This window comes from Athene cunicularia (genome assembly GCF_003259725.1).
Source record: "Athene cunicularia isolate RWA chromosome Z unlocalized genomic scaffold, athCun1 chrZ_part1, whole genome shotgun sequence".
NCBI classification, from domain to species: domain Eukaryota; kingdom Metazoa; phylum Chordata; class Aves; order Strigiformes; family Strigidae; genus Athene; species Athene cunicularia.
Window position 1 is genome coordinate 25,650,862 of NW_020799142.1, and position 18,954 is coordinate 25,669,815.

Below are 18,954 nucleotides of genomic sequence, written 5' to 3' on the forward strand. Positions count from 1 at the left end.
ACCCTCCCACCCCTCCTGCCTCCTTGTCTGCGCAGCAAGGTCCAGGCACTGAAACACCATGGAAGTGCGGGCAGTGGGACTCTGCTCCAGCGAGTATCCTGGGCAGGAGGAGCTGCGGGGCATCCAGCTGGCAGACCAGCATGTCTCCCCAAGAAAGCCAGCCTTTTGCATTTTGCTGGCTGAGCGAGGGCAGTCTGGAGGCACATCACAAATAGCCCATTTCAGTGGGTAACTTAAGTTGTAAATGGTCTGGAAATGGATCACTGGGATGAGGAGTGGGATTTTCATCATCATCTTGCCCTTTGTTACTTGGGTTACTGCATGCAGTTTTCAGACATTTTAGAAATCCAAGACCTGTGGGTTTGTGCCAGCAAGCAGAGGGTAGAGCAAAATGGATGTCACCCATTTTCACACTTCTCAATGTCCAGACATTAAGGGAATTTGTTATCGATACTAACTGAACTTGCTGATTCCCCACCAAAGCCTTCATTAACTGCCAAGGATAATAAAAATCACTAATGTCCAAGTTTCCAACAAGCATCAATGGCCAAGCGTTCAAGAGGAGCTATGCATGCACTAGGATGTCATGTGAAGCTGAGGGAACAGTGGGCACTCTGGCTACCCAATCTGCAGGTTTACACTAGGCTTTACTGGAACAGAATGCCACTCTGGCAATCCTCTGAAATCCACAAAAACATACATCCCTGTTGTCAGGGTCAAGAGCATCAGCTCTTGCAGGGTCCAGAGCATGAGCTATGCCTGGGTGGGTTGTGACCACTAGAACCTAGGCAGGCAGGTTCACTGAAAGCACATGTCCTGATAGCACTTGAGCACTTACCTCATTTATTTCTATCCTTTGTCCAGACATATCATACACATCACCTGCAAACAAGAAAGACTGAGGTTATAGCCACAAACTACAGATAAGTGTAGTCTCTGAGATTCTCTACCACAAAAATTGGTTAAAGTGTTTTGAAGCTAGTATCTAACTAAAAAGTTTCAGTAAGCATAAATATCTTGATATGGGTATTGGAGACTGATATGTCCATATCAGTCAGTTTCTGTGTTAATCCATGACAAAATCTAGAGACTGACAGATGCTTGAAACACAAAACAGTTACCAAAAAAATGACTGGCATTTGGGTGAAGAAGACTTGTTTCAAGCTGAACCCAGGAAACAGACAGTGCTAGGTAGGAAATTAAAGTGCTTTCAGGGGATGACCTCTCTTGGAATGCAAAACACAATCCAGCTCCTGGATCATACTGGGTTTGCAACAGTCCCTGGACAACCACAGAAGAGTTGTTAAAGCCCATTCTTCCCACATCTAGGTAGCAAAGCTGCTCCATACTTGCACCAGCAACCTCAGCTGTGAGTAAAGTCAGTTGTAGGTACTGGTACTCCCTCACAAAAGCCCTGAGGGTGTAGAATAAACTCATAAGTCATCCCTTCTGAGAACTGCACATCAACTGATCCCTTCCAAACTGTAGCTGAGAGGCTTTTGGACACCTCCTTCCCAATGAGAAATTGGGGTACCTGGCAGCAGAACTAATTCATCCTTTCTGACATGGCTTTCCCAAATGCCCCTGACCAGCAAACCAAAGTACATTGTAATGTACTTTGCTAAGCATTTAGAAAACTATAGGTAGTAGATCATCTGCCTTCTTTACCCATATTTCCTGTTCATTTCTTGAAACCACAACCTGTATCTATGTTAGTGGTGACATCCACTTTGGAAAAGTCAGCTAAGGACACATGAATGAACAGACTGAGTATTTTTCAAACTGTTTAACAGCACTAAAACTGGCTAACATAGTAGCACTCTTTGAGATATGATGGTCTCCAAATATACACAAACCAAGATTTATAGGAAGACATAACTTATTTTATTAGTCCATCTGATAGCACTGAGAAAAAAAAGACAAGATTCCTGGCACACTAGTCCATCAGCAGGTCTGAAACAGGCAAGACAAGCATCAACCTACGAATAAGTGATCAATTTCTCAGGGTGGGGGTGTGGGAGATGGGGGGTGTGTAGTAGTGCTGGTAATCTAATGATGTTTAAAAATTAGTCAGTCTGTGAATCGTTAGCACCTCTTGAGCAGTATGAAGAGAACTGCCCGGGGTGGTACAATGAATGAGCCTTTTAGGAGCTAACAATTTCCCATTTTTTCCATCTCTCTACAAACCTTTCTCTCTTCTGGTAGGTGAAGTATGTCAGTGCAGAAGAAAAATGACCAGGCCATTGACTAGCTGCTGACTGAAGGTTCAGCTACCTGAACAGGATGTGGAAAACCGCTGCTCATGACATGAGAAATTGCCGAACGTGAGAGATAACAGTGTGGGAAGCTGACAAAATTTGCAGATAACCTCATGAGGGATGGCTGATTTCACAAGTGGCTAAGAGGGAGGGAGTTATGTGAGTTATGTGTTATGTTTTGCAGGGTTGGCAATCCCTGGGTAACCATTTCAATAATACCATAAAAGGCTGAGATTACCAAGGTAGTGTTATCAGAAAAAAAAAAACAAATTTGAGTACCTATGTAGTAAAACTGGGACCAATGAGGAAAACGTAGTAAGGTGCAGATTCTTTCGTAGGGATGATACTGGGGCAGAAAAAGGGAAGTAAAAGGGTGGCAAAAGGGGGAAAGAAAAGGGACAGGAAAATGATATTAAGATACACAAATGATGTAATCAGGACTGTTCAGGCAGCCCTGATGAGCAGCTCAGGCATCCCCGATGGTCAGCCCTGCACTTGATCACTGCAGCTTCTTACAGGACACTCTCTTCTGGATACCACATCTGTGGACCGAGAGGCACAATGGAATAAAACTCAGAGAATAAGACAAGTAGATAACATACCATAGGATTTGCCATTGATGGAGCACTTGTTGAAACACATGATGTTCTGAGTAAGAGTCCCTGTTTTGTCTGAGAAGATGTACTTGATCTGCCCCAGCTCTTCATTCAGTGTAGTGGTACGGGCCTGAGCCGGTGTGTCATTCAGTGGATAATACATTTTACGGTCCCAGTCAATGTAGAAACTGTTACCCAATCGTATAATCTCTACACTGGTGAAACAGAAAGAAAAGGTGATGGAATATTCATTAGTTTAAGGGACAAGATGTTTATCTTCAGTACTACCACTGGCAATTGCGATTAGAAGACAAATTCGAAGGTAGTGACAGGGTGTACTCATTAGGTTGTCCTTAAATGGCCTGTAGTAAGCAATGCTGAAGCAAGTCCCACTGAAATGATGTTAGGCTTACAGTAAATTCATTTCCTTTAGTTGTAAAACATCTTATAAATGTATCTGAAAAGTTTCTGAAGTCTTCAGACTTAAAAGCGAGGTGGGAGGAATGAGTTTCATTTGGTGCAGTTTCAGGAGTGGTGCTCAGACAGGGACAGTTTCCATCAGGGCTCTGGGCTGAGCTGAGCCTGGTGCCAGGGATGAGCACAGCCACGGCTCAAACGATCAGAGAGTCATTGTGTAACTCTATGCAGCCAAGGGATTGTATCAGCTTGCAGATGACATGAATTTGCACTTTGCTGCTGGTGTGACATATTGGACAGGAGCGGGGTTAATTCCTTCCATTTACCAACACAAAAGAGAGTCTCAGTAGCAAAGCTGTCTAAAGAGTTAGGTGCCAATGATAAAACATACAGACCTACTCAGTCTACATCCCAACCTCAAGGTTTTGAGAGTGTTGGGGACACAATGCCTACTCTACCCCCTGCTAGCCTGCCTGCAACAACTGGGAAGCAGTAAAATTCACTCTGCTCATAGAGCACCACATACTATGGAACCTCAACCTGATTACACCTGCTTACCCAGTAATCCACTCTTCACATGAGCCCTACAGCCACCTCAAAGAACACACCATTTGCTTTGTTTGAAGGGCGGTGCAACTGGGAGAAAGCAAGACGCTAACTGTAGCAGGCTTCCAGCCTTACTCCTATAGCATCCTGCACCTACACCTCCCCTTCAACTACAAAATCATCCTCTTCTCTTCCAGGCTCACTGTTGGCCCCACTCCAACCCTGACAAAGACCTCCAAAGGCAGCAGAAATAAGAGAAAACATCACTGTAATTGTGTGCAATGGTCCACAATGGGGTTGCATTTGTGTCTAGTGAAAATGATGCTCCCAGCTAAAGCAAAATCTAAATCTCTCTTAAGATGAAACTTGAAAGGAAGTTCTGGCACGTACCTGACGTAGAGCGAAATTGGCACCACCGTGTTTAGAATGATCACATATGACCAGAACATGAGGAAGCCAGAGTAGGAGGCAGAGCTGACACCTTCTGCCCAGGGCAGATAGACCTGGAAGTAGTAGCCCTTATCATACTCCCAGATGCCATTGCCAATGGCTAGGATAAGGCACATCAGTGCTAAAAATGCGAAGATCTACAAAAAAACCCACAAAAATATTGCATTTTAGAAACAAGGAATTTATTGTGTACAGGTTAATCAGAGGACCCTAATCAGATTGAGTTGGACAGCCTGAATCACAGGAAAGTGTTCCTAGGGATGAAGGAGGAAAACCAGAAAAGTTATGACACTTTTACCTCAAGGACAAAATTACATGGTGCTGAGCCTGGCAATTTGGAATCACAGGCCTCAAACACCGGGGAATTTTAGTCCCAGGCAGACACCTAAAGCAGGGTGCTCATGGGCAGCTGGCTGCAGAACACCAAATCTTGTTCGAGGTGCGTTGAGCTGTGGGTCCTCAAACATCTGGCTAAACACCTGGGAACAGAAACTGCCTGGAGGACTGCCTGGCCATTTCCTGGATGTATCATAGTTTTCCTCAGCATTTCTGAAAAGCTACTAAAGATAATTTTCTAACACAGAAAATCCAGCACTGTGCAGTTTGGAATTCAGCACTGGCTATCATTCTGATGGCTAAAGGAGAGTTAAACTGACTCAGAACTAATGGTTACCTTGGTACCTGCCATCACAATCTGATTACATTTCCTTTGAGCAAACAGAAAGCAACACTAACCAGTGATGTGTATCCTTGGACTTCAGAGAAGCCTATTTCCTGAAGCCTAAAGCAACTAGGGGAAGACCAACTGGGAAGAGAATTTCAAAGTGGGAGGGGACACCTTAGTGAAAACAGGGGCTTGCTCAGGAACACCATTTAATAGACACAAAAACATTATATGGGTCATAAAGTATTTTTGATTAAAATAAAAGAACACAGCAAAACAGTTGGAAAAGAATACAAAAAGAAGGGGAATAAGGGAAGTTAACAGAAATTAATATAAACTGCAAGAAATTATAGAACAATCTAATAGTCATATACAATATCAAGAATAGAAAAGAGTAAACTCCTAAACAGATGTGGAAAGAGCAGACATGTTCAACAGACAGTCCTGCAAGAATGAGGAGGAAAGAGGTAAAAAGAAGTATCTATCCCTTATGATGTAGCAGATAGAAAAGACAGAAATGCTATGTGGCTCTTTCTATTAATAATAAGCATTTTCAATCCAGTGGGTCCAGGTAGTTTAAGGATGAAGGCTTAGAGGGACTAGCTGATAAATTCCATTAACCAGTAATATTAATTTTTAACAGTGCTTTGAAAACTAGGAAGTTTCACCATACTGAAAATCTGCTAATACAGTTCCAATATTTGAAGGGTAGAAATGGTGACTGTGGGAAAGATAAACTGAAGTTAGCTTGACATTATTACTGGGAAAATTATAATAGAACCATTTCTGTTGATACGGACTTCTCCAAATATTTGACTTAAAACAAGCAACATCCTCATAAAAATGTAGATATGGAATCATCAGGCTGCACAACAGAGCAATTAAAAATCAGCTCTTGCAAGTATCTTCATTAGGGAGGAAATATCTGTAAGTAGGGCCATTACGTATAAGGCTACCCAGTAGCAATCACATTACAACATAACCTTTTTAAAAAACAGTAACAGAGGTATATAAACATACAAACATTGCTGGTAAAGCTGATAGTTGTATTGCTAAGGTAATCTATGAGAGGAGGAAGGATACTTTTATGGAGCCATTTGAATCACTCAATGAAAAGATCACGTAAATCCAACTTGAATTTTAATACCAAGAAGCTGCTAAAAGAGCTGATGGCCTGAGTTTCAGGGGACACATTCATGTTCCACATAGTGGCTTTTCTATTTAGTCATGGGAGGCCAAATAAACTACTCCGCTTGTGAAATGGAGAGAATATTGCTTGCTAGCAAGGAATGTGGTGCAGCGTTTTTAAAACTCTGTGACCATCAGTAAAAACAGACTTCAATTTGTGCTGTTATAATCATCAGGACTTAAGGATATATGAGAGTCATGATCCAGGGACAGGTGTTGTCGTTTATTAAACCAACAGACATAGTCAGAGAAAATAAACAAGACTATATATTTTATAGATATTTCTGTTCTTCAATTAAAAGATATTACTTCTGTCTCCAGACCTTGTCTGTTGTAAAAGAAGCTAATCTTATCACTGTATCCTGAATGATTCCTCACTGCCCCACAGGTTAAAATTTGTCAGTTTGTAGAATGCTACCATCTATGTAGGAAATTCAACATCTGATTCAGCAACAGAAATACACATGGGGCAAGACAGCAGTTGAACTTTCCCATATCACAGCAGCTCTTGTCCACGACTGCACTCGCTTTATGTTCATTTTGCTTTATGTGCATTTTGCATGTCAATAGTCTCATCCCTAAAAGCTCCACTTGTGTGCAATATTCATGCTTACACAAAGTTCACTAACATGCTGTCTGCTTTGAGACAAATGCAAAAGACTGAGCCGGTAACAGTGACCCTAGAGATTAATTTCTGTGCAGAGAAACAACTTCGTTGTAACTGTAACCAGAGCTCTGCAAGAGGAGGACATGAAAAAACCCTGATAGTAGGCTTGTGCATGATCATGTGGTGAACGTCCTTCTTCTCTGGGCCCTGCCTATGAAAGATCCTCTGCAGGACTGAGCAGTACTTTTGTAAAGAGGCGGTGAGTTTTGACAAACATTTCCTGTTGGACTGTAAATTCAAACTGTCTCAGTTTCTTTATTGTCATTTTGAGTTCTGCTCCAGAAGTTGAAGCAGTAAGTTGTTTAAGGGATGAAGGTGACCGCCCTCTTTCTCGGAAAACATGCTTCCCCAAAACAGCTAAAAAGTGAGTTTTGGAGGAAAAAGCATTCCTGGAGCTGGCGGATGCATCTCTGGCGGAGAAATATTCATTTCTCTCTCAGATCAACACGAAACACTCTCAAACATGAAAAAAAACAGCTATGCTTGCCATCTGGAGAGGTTCACTCCTGATTAACCCTTGTTGGGACAGACCAGGGTGACCTCTAATCAGGACACCATTGTCAAACCCTGCTTAAACACTGCTTTGTGCCTGAAAGTTTTATGGACAATTAAAACATGAAATAGCTTTGCCACTGTTAACATGGAACAAGTTTCATCACAACGAACAATATATTTATAGCAAGCTGTGGCTGCTTTGTATTTCCAAGCTGAGGAGCTCAATGTACTGCCTTTTTTATACGGCTGCACTTTGGAACCTTTGACCACCCAGTGAGCTGGAAGGACCTGATGCCACATCCCTTGGACGTGCAAAGAGCCTGGTTCTTAGGACAGGACGGAGCTTTATTTAGACACCAAAATGTTAGGTGCCTTAAAAATGTGAGAAGGAGAAAAACACACCCTTGGCTCCATCAGCGCCCAAGAATCCAGGCAGAGGCTGATGCAATCAACTGCAACTTATTCAGCTTTTTAAAACGGAGCCAGGATGTAAATTCATGTTGTTCACATTCACAATGAGAGGCCAAAGAGACTCAAAGCTCTGGGTGGGACCCTCGACTTATGAGAGGAGATTTGGCAAACCTTATTCAAATGCTAAATTCTGAGTTCCCTATTCAGTTTTTCTCTGCTCTGTTTCTGCGCCCTGTGGATCCCTCACAGCCCTACCCCAGACCGCATCCTCCTTTCTACCTAAACCATAGCAGAACACTAAGAAAAAGTGCATTTTTTTCAAATGTTTGCAAAATTTTGAATGTAGGAGGCCCAAACCTTGCTTGATTTTGCTGTCCTCTTAAGTGTAAGGGAAGAAACCACTGAAGAAATCAAGCTGCTTATGGTAATCAAGATTTTCATTCAGCGGAGATTGGTGTAAGGTTACTGAAGTCAAGGGCATGTCCTTATTCTACATGGAGTAAGGACTCAAGAGGGCTTGGAGATGACCTTGGAGTGGCTTTCTGTGCTGTGTCACTGCTTTACCACCACTTCACATCTCTGGGAGTTGAGCTATTCACTGCTGCTTTGATACAATTTCACAACTGGCTCCGTCAACTAACATTTCCCATCCCAGGGCCCACGAAAAAAGCAGGAGAGCAGGGGCTGAGATGAAGTGGCAAGTTGGGAGAATGGTGCCATCCTGGAGACATTTGTGCTATCATAAGCCCCAGTGCTGAGGAGGCATGAAGTTATGAAGGGCAGGGAGAGCTCAGGATAGCCTTGCTGTGATGGACAGATTGCTGTTGGATGCCTTTTCCAGGGCTTGCTCCAGCACCTGGGGTGGATCCTGGCCCCACCCTGGCTGCCAGGCTGGGCTGGAGAGCAAGGTCAAGAGGCAAGAAGAGGGAACACTGGGACCTTCCCAGTGTCATAAACCAAGGTGGTACAGCATGCGTGAAAAAGCATGGCACGCTTTCACCCAAAGTAAAATAAAAGCCTGAAATGAAAGAGCTTTTCTTCAAGCAACATTGAGCAAGGCAGTGTCAGAGTGTATGTATTCCTCCCCTGAGCAGCTTGGAACTCAAGTGGTAAAATCTTGGGAAAGTCTCCACAAAAGAATCACTACCTCTGCCTGCAAGTGTTCGCCGTTTATTAAAACCAGTGACAAGCTTAAACCTCAAATTAGATCTGCTATATAAGATTAGTGTTGTCAAATTTCCCAGCTGCTAAAAACACCAGGTTTTGAGTATTAATGAGACCATTTCTAACATTTTGCCCTAATGTGTTAAGTCAGAAGCTGGCATCATGTAAATTAACAAACTCAATTATCAAGTCCTATGTAGACATCACCAGAGATGCCAAGAAATCAGGAGGAAGAGGGAGAATTTCTAATGTTTATTTAAATAAAAAATGACAAAATTACTAGGGAAAAAAGGCATTTTCAGGCTTCAAAGTGATTCTCACAAAAAAAAAAAAACCACAGGGCAAGGGAGAGCAGAGCAATTAAAAGCTCAGAAGAAAGGTCCTTAATGCTGTCAATGTAATGGCCTTGCTTTGCAAGATGGGCTGGCAGAGGCCCTGCAGAACTCAGGCTGCTAATAAATTATTAGATAATTTTTCTTTTTATCATTAGTCACTTCTAATGATATTCCCTCATTTGTGTGGACAAAGAGGTGGAACATCTGGAAGTGATAATACATCTGAAGAAATGAAGACACATTAATCAGACTTACCACCAACACAAGGACATTCATGAGCCGATCAATGCTTGTCCGTTTAAAAGTTGTTTTTCCACTGTTCTGCATTAGTTTGGTGTCTGGCCCTAGAGACGAAGACACTTGTGAATTTTAGTAATAAAGCTTAGTTGTTCTAAAGCTGATTCCCTCTGAGGCCCCACTGTGCTTTACAGCATAAATACTCATCACAGCTCTCTTCAAGACAGGTAAGTCCAGTTTACAGTGCCAGTGGAAAACTTAGGCAGAAAAAGGTTAAGTATGTCACTTGCTTTAGATTATATAGAGAGAGTCACATAAAGCCATTAATTCCGGATTTTGAACCTGCTCTCTTCTTTCAACAGTCAATCCTCCCTTCCAGGTTTAATTACTTTTCACAGAATACTTGATACTGCTGTGTTATTGGTGACATATTATACATCATCTCACATGTCTACAGCAGTATAGAAACAATAGAAGGTCTATGCTCATAAAAAACATAGATCTAATGGCATACAATGATATTGCTGGTGACGCTGATATTCCAATATGGATTAAAATCACAAATAATGTGGAATTTTTAATAAAATACACTTAATGAAAAAATTTGAATAAGCCTAGTGAGGAGAAAGACTCCGATTGGCCCAGTGTGGGCCAGTAAAGGCAGATTTAATTCATCTTTAATTCTTAAACAGATTTAATTCTTACATTCTTTTTTATTGATTGATCAAGACTTCTCTCACATACTTTGCTGCATGCATTTCTGAAATAAAAGACTACTTCTGCTACTAAAGCTACTAGAAGAATCAAGACAGAACTGGATCTTGTAATGTAGTGTTTGCAATCCAGTTTTCTCTTATAGACCACTATAAAAAAAATCTCAGATTTACATCCCGCGTAGTATGCATAATTTCTAGCCTAGAGTTAAGCCAAAGGGTCTCATGTATTGCTTTGCTTTTATTCTTGTAGCTGGTAAAAACATATTTTCCAAAGAGGAAAACACTTGGTTCCTTTGTGCATACTGGGTGCGATGTACTTCCACGATAGTGCTGCTGTGCTCTGCAAATCATACCTCAATTTTTCTACCTACCAGCATAAATAACGAGTCCAAAGCACCATTCTGTGTTTCTAATAGTACAGCCTCTCAGCAACATCTTCTCATTGTCCAGGGCATACTTCTCGCCTCGAAGAGTAAGAGTTCCTGTGAATTTATCCAATTTGTTATTTGGTGCTTCACATTTGACTTCACCTGTAAAAGGAAGGAAAAAACAAAAATGAAAATCTTAGCCCAGAAAGATGTCAAAGTAATATTCTCAGCTGTTCCCCAGAGAGGGAATATTTCACACTGTAGCTGCAGTCCACTCCTGACCCTGTCGTTCCCATCCTGTATCCTGATGTTTTGAAGTAACAAGATTCAGTATTCAGAAAATATGAACATTTGTATTTACTGATGCTTTGGGACATTGCTCCTTCCCTGTATTCATGTCATAATCCAATGAACCACAATGAACTTGGATTTATCCTATTCTTTGAACATGGCAACTTTTTTACTGCTAGAGTGCAAAACAAAGTTTCCACAGCTTTTATGTGGGTGAGAAGAAATGTTGAACCAGCAACATACTTTTAATCCTTTCACAGCAAGTTCATAGTGGTAGGATGTCACTGGATAAGTTTAGCTGAAAGTGCTGACCTCATATAATTCCTACTCCATTTTCTTTCAAACTGCAGGAATCTAAGCGACAAAAATCATAGCCTGAAGGGTGCAAAAGAGTAATTAAGTTAGGTGTCTTTGTTCACTGTTTTTTAATTTCATCTGCTTTATAATTTAAGTCCCAGTGGCACATGAAAAATGACAATGCTACTTTCTTTGGCCATGCAGCTGACACCATAAGTGATTGGAGATTCTGTTTCTATTTCCATTCTTTATATTTATTTATTTATTGTAATAAAACATGTTCACACAAAATTATAAACAGATACTTAAGTATAAAAATTATTCAAATCAACACTTGCACCTGACATCTAAAGATTCAAAGCAGACCCCTGTGCATGCATTGAAAAGAACTGAAAAATACGAATATGACTTATTGAAAGGGAATCCATCAGTTAATCAGCAGGAACATTAAAGTTATTTTGATCACAGGCTGCAAATATCTACATTTGCTGAGACTACAGCTTTTCCAGCTGTTCTCAAACAAAACACATCAAGCTCAAGATACGGGAAACAAAATCCAGAGAAGTCTAGAAGAACAGTATAACTTTAAGTATTGCAGTAGTCTCCACCACTGCAAACTTTAAAATCAAGAATGAATGTTCTTTTCATAGAAAAGTAGCTCTACTCTGGGGCAGACAAATCATCAGCATTGAAAGATTAAGTGATTAGGAAATTCTGTGATATATGTGACATCAGAGCTCATACAAACAACTATGCTGACCTGTTTTATCATCTGGTTAATCCAAGAACAATCAGACCTGTGCTCCATCATTTCTAAAAGCCTACAGTAACCAGACCCTTCTCACTGCAACCCTTGCAACCCCTTGGCAAACACAGAGAAAACAGAGGTGCAGTGCAGTGGAGCCTGAAACACAGGCACAACGAGATCCTGGTGAACGAAACCCAGGGCATGGTCCCCCACCGGGAAGGCTGTGCCCCTCCTCATGCCAGCTGTGGGACAAAGCTCATGTGAGTACCTTGTGTGTCAACACCCACATCTGCTTTCCAGTAAGTGCTTGGCTCTAGATTACTGATACACTGATTCTGAGATCAGAAGACTCATCCAAATTAGACGGATCACAAAAAAGTGAGAAAGTCTAGAGATTCACTCAATACACCTGCACTGACCCCAGTAACTCTGCAGCTGAAGACACCTCAGCAGGGCACTGTGCCTCCTGTCTCCTCCTCCCATTAATAGCAAGACGATACCTGAATGCATTTCACCTGAAAGTTAAATACTGCCAAGTCTACATGTGGTAAGTAGTAGGTATCTTCTTTCTCATCTCCCAGTTCCCCAAGTCTCATGTAAAGAAGTTCAGCTTTTTGCAAGCATCTTCCTTATCTGAGCCACTGCAATGTCAACAAACATCATAACTCACATTAAGCATTCCACTGAGTGCCTGTATTAGCTGCTCAACCCTTTCCTCTCTTCCTGTCTTAAGAAGTAATTAGATAAAGAGTTACATAAATATTTAAATACTTCTACAGAGGTTTGCTGGGGAAATGCAAGGTTGGGTCCGATTCCAGGCACTTTTCCCAGTACTCTGCCTAATATAAATCACCCTGGGAAACATTTTATTCATTTAAAGTATTGCGAAGAGGCCACTCTTATTTACAATATAACTAAAATAGAGATTTAAAGGACAAACAAATATTTGATTTTTAAAGTTTTAATGTTCCAAAATATTTTGAGGCATTTTTTTAATTATGCAGTTTCAAGAATTCAGTATCCTTAGATAAACATTACACATAAAATGCTTGGAAAATTATTCAAGATTAAGATTTTGCTTTCAAGCTGATACAGACTGCAGCCTCTTCAGGAAAATAATTAAGGCATGCCACTGACTATTAACGTAAAGCATCTAACTGCACCTGTAAAAACATATTACTCAAGACTTAAAACACTCAGAATCTCAGCCACCACTTCCGAGAAATCCTGATGTACTGAGCTGACACTCAACTGAGACCACACACACTACTTCTCAAAAGCTCAATGTAGAAAGCAAAAGAAACACCCATGCCTTTGGATGGCTCTAGCAGAGACAGTCCCAGCTATGCTAACTGCCTGCCATGTCCCCACCATTTGTTCTGGAATCAGCTAGTTAGTTCGAAGAGATTTTTTTTTTTTAATTATTTTTCCTCTTTATCTAAAAATATTTCCTGAGACCCTGCAGTCCTTGAGATGTTCCAAGGACAGCAGCACTTAACTCCACCCTTTCCCATACTGACTCTTCCCGTAATCATGTTCTCCTACCTAAGCCAGCAGGGCACTGCAGAGTGTGACTAACACAACTTGGTCTGTTCCTCCATCCTCCCTCTGCAGACAGATGATGTGTGAGCATGGAGTATGATGGTTTTGACAGGTCTGGCTTATTTCAGTGTATGTACTGCTATATACTCCCTCGTATCCAATGACAGGATGCATGGGAATGGCTCAAAGCTTGTCAGGGAAGGTTTAGGCTGGACATTAGGAAGCATTTCTTTACCAAGAGGGTGGTCAAACACTGGAACGGGCTTCCTAGAGAGGTAGTTGATGCCCCAATCCTGTCAGTGTTGAGGCATTTCATCAATGACCTTAACAATATGCTTTAACTTTTAGTCAGCCCTAAAGTGGTCAGGCAGTTGGAACAGATGATGACTGCAGGCCCTTTCCACCTGAAATTTCTACTGTTCTAGTCTAGTCTAGTCTAGTTTATATTTGATATATAAAACAATGCTAAGAAAGGACATATTGCCCGCTAACCACACCTGCATTGCTTGTCTTTAAATATCTTAAAATGCAGGTTTTATTGTGGCATCAAGAGACGAAAGAAAGGCTGGCAGGGCAAGGCTGGGAAGTAGCCACCTATCTTTTGTGCAGTTATTGCTCAGGTCTGCACGGTGTCTGGAAAGCACCTCTGCTCAGAAGCTAAATATAATCACATCAGCATTGGTGCATCAATGTAAAAGTGCAGCATCAAGGTAGTTCAAGATTAGAACTAAGCATTCAGTTTTGGGAAAAGTTTCCATTGCACAATTACACAAACTCTTGTACTGAAGTTCAAGGTGGGCAGTCTGAACATGCACAGACAAATGCAAAAGAAAAGTGCGCAGCCAGAAGGAGAATTGTCACCAACGCAGTTTCAGGTTATCGCCATGCATGGCACCAAGACCTGCAAATGAAGGGGGATCTCTTTATGTATGCTGTTTGTATCTGTTGTACAGATTGCAATGAGCCCATTCTGTTTTCCTGCCACTGCATCCAGAGGAGTCCTGTCAGGGAGCAGGGCACAGCCTGGAAGGAGGACTCCCAGGTGCTCTCTGGACTCTGGTGGCTGGGCATATCCCCTCAAAAATGAATTTTCCATGTAGACTCACCGTTGAAATCTGTCAGTTTCTGAAGATCTTCCCCAAGCTCTGCAGTGACTGTCAGTGCCTGCTTCACCTTCAGGTTTGTTTCACTGTACCAAATAACAAGAAACAAAAACACGAACTGAAAGTCCTATGTGAACTGAAAGCTCTCCCCAAAAGTCACTTCTGTCTTGAGGACATTCTTCCGTAGACACCTGATGGACCATGCCATCACTGGCCTTTTTTACCTGGCCAAAGGGTGTATTTGTCTCTTTCAGTTGCAAAAATAGGCAAGCCAGAGGAATTCTGGACATGGCACCGTGGTATTAAAGATAGTGAGGTGGCTCTGTCTTCTCATTTTCACTACAAAGTGCACTACCAGTCCCCTGATCTTCCTGAGCAGCTGTTTTATCTTGCCACACATACCACACTGAACTCTGAGGCATCTGAGTATATAGGAGAGGTCTGGATTTTCTCCCATTATTCTGGTCCTGAAGAGTACTCAAGTCCTGAATCTAGCTAGCTGGGGAGTTTGAAATGCAATGTCAAAGAAACATGGCATTTGTTCGGGGTCTCCTGGCACTTGGATGTACAGAAACCACAAGCTCATTTTCAGCAGAAATCAGATGTGGAAAGTCCAGAGGGTTGTTTGTAGGGTACTGGAGAGACACAATTCCTTGATCTCGCAGGTCTTGCTTAGTCCTGCAAGCTGATGCTAGCTCCAGTCAACACAGAAAAGGTAATGAAAATTGGGTCATAAAGATGAGGTCAGATCCAGTTTATTACAATTAATACAAATTAGTTGCAGCCCTCTGACTTGTGGTCAGTTGTGCTCTGGATTGAGCAACGTTTGGAGGCATTTGCAGAGTGCATGCATTAATATTATGGTATAGCAGTCCAAAGGAGATTACTAGAGTTACTGCTTCTGATTATCTCACCCAGATAATCTGGCTAAGAGAAAAGACTAAGGGAGACACAAGTAACAGAAAGTTTCTGCCAGCGACCTGGGATAGTGCAAGAACACATTTCAAACTAACTCTCAGTTTTAGAACTGTCACTAAAAATAATTAAAAAAAAAAAGTTCCCTCCTCCCATTTGCACTGAAAGAGAAGAAGTATCTACCAGAAGACGTTACTTTTAAGATACTAACCCAAGCTTTATTTTATGTATTAGTAAACTCTTGCTACAAAAGCTATTGCAGGGAAGGTAGCAGCACCCAGGGTCACCAGAGATTTGGCCTTGCACTGGCAGCAGTGATCGCACCCGAGGGCCAGGCTCGCTTACCCGTCCAGTTCAGCTGTCTCGATGTACGTCAGGCTGTGCGGCTCGCTGCTGGACAGTAAGAGTAGATCAGCCTGAACACGGACAGACAGACTTGGTATGAGTTCACATGGTCAGAGGACATGGCACTGCAATGCTTCTGCACACCGCAGGCCTCCAAGTTAGTTCTTGTCACTAATGACTCATTTGCTTATGGGTGATAAGAGTACTTACAAGGAATAGCTGTGAGCAGGATGGGGAGAAACTGTACTCACCGTCACAAAGTTGTTGTTTTCTAGTTTTATTATATCCCCCACTTGGACATTCATCCATTTTTCATCCTTTAACCTGCAAGAAAACTCCTAGTAAGTAGGCACATAAACCCCATTTGGGAAAATAAGATACTCAGGTCTGCTCCTGAAGCCAGACTGTAGGTGCCATCAGAACTTGAGATGTTGATAAGAAGGAGCAGGGTCTGCCATGATGTGGCCGGATCCATACTAAGCTAAGGGTCCAGCACAATACAAAAAAAGAGGTAACAGTGATGGGGTGACCTGTGCAGGGTTGAGACCCATCACCACAATAGCAGCACAGTCCATGTGCACAGTTCTGTCTGGACTGGCTGCTCCCTTTTCTCCTAAGGCAGAAAGGGCTACATTGCCTCATAAAAATACTCTACTTTGTGTAGCAAACTTCTCAAACACCTGGGAAAATTGACACGTGTTAGTTTTTCTAAGAGGTATTAGGGGCCAGAGCAATGGTTCTGTGTGGGCCTGGCTCTCAGGAAGGTCAATGCAGGTGCTTTGGCTGTGCATGTACATAGCTAAGCCCGTGTCTGCAGTGGCCTTCACAGCACTAAGCAAGATGTTCATGCAGACAGCCAGCTAAACTGCAAGTGACAACGTAACCAAGTCGTGATAGCTGTACATGCAAATCTGGAGGTGAGAAATATCAAGAGCTATATCAGAACAGGACTGGGTGTTCAAGCTTGAGTTCAGCTCAGCCTTTTTTTCAATGTTCATTGGAGTTAGGCAGGATGTATGGTTTCCAGTTTTCAAAGAAAGGCAAAACATTAGAAAATTTCTATCTGATGTCCATTTCCTAGACACAGTAACTAATACACAGTAAACTAAGAAACTAGTTTACTTGGCAGAAAGCACAAAAAGTATTTTCCTTCTTCATTTTCCAGTTATATTTTTAACTGGTTTATCATCTGTTGGAGTTTACACAACATACTGCTATCTATAGTATGGAAAAAAAAAGTCACCAGAGACTTCACAGCTGCCTACAGCTGTGTCCTACGCGCAGTTGGACTCTATGGAGCTGCAAGTAAACAGCACATCTGTCTGCCACAAAAGCCAAAGCTGTCTTTTCTGCAGGAAAGAACAGTGCTAGCTGTACAATGTCCAAAGCACATGGCTTTGAGTACATCTAAGTACATGTTTTGAGTACATCTAAGTCAGAAGTGCTACACACACTCAAAGTATTATGACATATGAGAAAGCTATTCCTGCTTCTCAATTTAAAATAACTTGTTGATAATGCCGAGTCTGCTTAATGCAGAAATAAATGTTATGAACATAAATGGACATGGGAAGATAGCCTTGCTTGTCACTTTTAGGGTAAAGACTAATATAATACAATACTCTCAAAGTATCACTTATTTAAACATATACATACCCAGGAACAGAAAGAATTTACTTTTTGTCAGGGCAAGGTCACAGCCATAGTGTCCACACTGATTGTGGTACTGTGTTCATTAATCAGACACATAGTCCAGAACTGCATGGTGAACTAATGGTGTGAAAAACAATTCAGTTTTAAATTGTTTAGTGATCCTTGCGAATCACACAGAAAAAAATATTAATAAAATGCTCTTCCCCTTCAAAATTACAGCAAAAGAAAAAGGACTTACATGCCATTGATTAGGACCTGGACTGGGCGGTTGTTGACGTGTTTGTCACTTTTGTGTCGATTCTGAAAATTGTGAAAATCAGAACATCAGAAGGTATATCCGGGAAAATAAGCACACAGGAGCTGTAGGCAGTTCATTATTAACATTTTAGGTCTTCACCCAGCTGGCTGAATAGGTCAGGCAGATTAGAGCCACAACTGAGTCATATCAAGCCCATGTTTACACTAGCAACCTAGGGCATAACTGGACTGCAAAGAGCAACAGGCAACACAGGGCTTGCTCTTGGAGAGAAGGAGGGTAGAACCTTATACATCACTTAGCATAGTCCTGACTCACTGGTGTTGGTCCTGCCTGTCACAGTTTTGTAAGTTAAGCACCCAGAGAAATCCATTCCCCTGTTCTGATATGGAAAACGGCTGCAGACATTCTGTCATTGCTCTCTGGGAGAGCACCTCGCCGCCTCTCACCTGCCTACCTGGAAAGTTGCACCAAGTCTCTGTAAAGAATCAAAATTATTTAATAATGAGAGGAAATCAGAAGCTAAACTCAGCTCTAATGTCACCGTGTGAAGCTAATGGGACTTTGACCATTAGTTCTGATGTGAGCAGACTTCGGCCAAAGCTGTGCAAGTGTGAAAAATCACACGCAGATTGTATGCTTACTTCCTACCAAACGTTTCTTTGCCAGCGTTGCAGCTAGATGGCAGAGGATGAGTTCTCCAAAGCGGAACCCTAAGAATAGACTTCTATGCATGCGTCCAGACATATCTATTGGTGACCACCTTTTCATGCTGAGCAGTTTCAGAGAAAGTCAGTGGAGCTGCTGGGCTACTCAACAGAATGGAAATTCTAGCTCCTTTTTAGGCAATGAACCACAGATTTGGGGATCTAATCTCAGACACCATCTTGGCCACAGACCAGTTCTCCAACAGCCTGCCACTGACTTTGTTTATTTTAAGTGGTTTGCTTTAGTCATTGTGCTGAAGAATCACAGGCAAACTCCTAAGTACAGGTCAACAATACAGATCTTACAAAATCATCGATGGCATCCTTGACTCCCGATACAGCCAGCACCAGCACTAGGGGCACCACCGTTGTAAACCAGGCCAGTGAGGAAATCTGAGGAATCAACTGTAGGAAGAAAAGATCTGTTGAGAATTTTCCTGCCAGTTCAGTAAACAGATGGAAACAAAACACTCTTCTCTGTGGAAGCTGCAGATAATTTTTTTTCTATGATATCTGAATACAGAATGGAGACAGAAATGAAGCTCTATCCCTTACATGTGAACCCACAAAGGTGGGACAGCCAGG

The 18,954-nt window shown here is 41.9% G+C and overlaps 1 protein-coding gene across 2 annotated transcripts in view; it reads right to left on the reverse strand.

Annotated features, from left to right (window-relative positions):
- LOC113489866 (phospholipid-transporting ATPase ID-like) overlaps positions 1–18,954 on the reverse strand; it is a 73,684-nt gene that overhangs the window by 24,296 nt on the left and 30,434 nt on the right. For both annotated transcript variants that reach the window (XM_026865903.1, XM_026865902.1), the window contains exons 5-14: positions 18,676–18,774; positions 17,645–17,706; positions 16,005–16,077; positions 15,754–15,824; positions 14,497–14,579; positions 10,516–10,674; positions 9,447–9,535; positions 4,208–4,404; positions 2,861–3,069; positions 839–882 (exon numbers count right to left, since the gene is read on the reverse strand). In XM_026865903.1, coding sequence (XP_026721704.1) covers positions 839–882; positions 2,861–3,069; positions 4,208–4,404; positions 9,447–9,535; positions 10,516–10,674; positions 14,497–14,579; positions 15,754–15,824; positions 16,005–16,077; positions 17,645–17,706; positions 18,676–18,774 — 1,086 coding nt within the window. The remainder of the gene's footprint in view (positions 1–838; positions 883–2,860; positions 3,070–4,207; positions 4,405–9,446; positions 9,536–10,515; positions 10,675–14,496; positions 14,580–15,753; positions 15,825–16,004; positions 16,078–17,644; positions 17,707–18,675; positions 18,775–18,954) is intronic.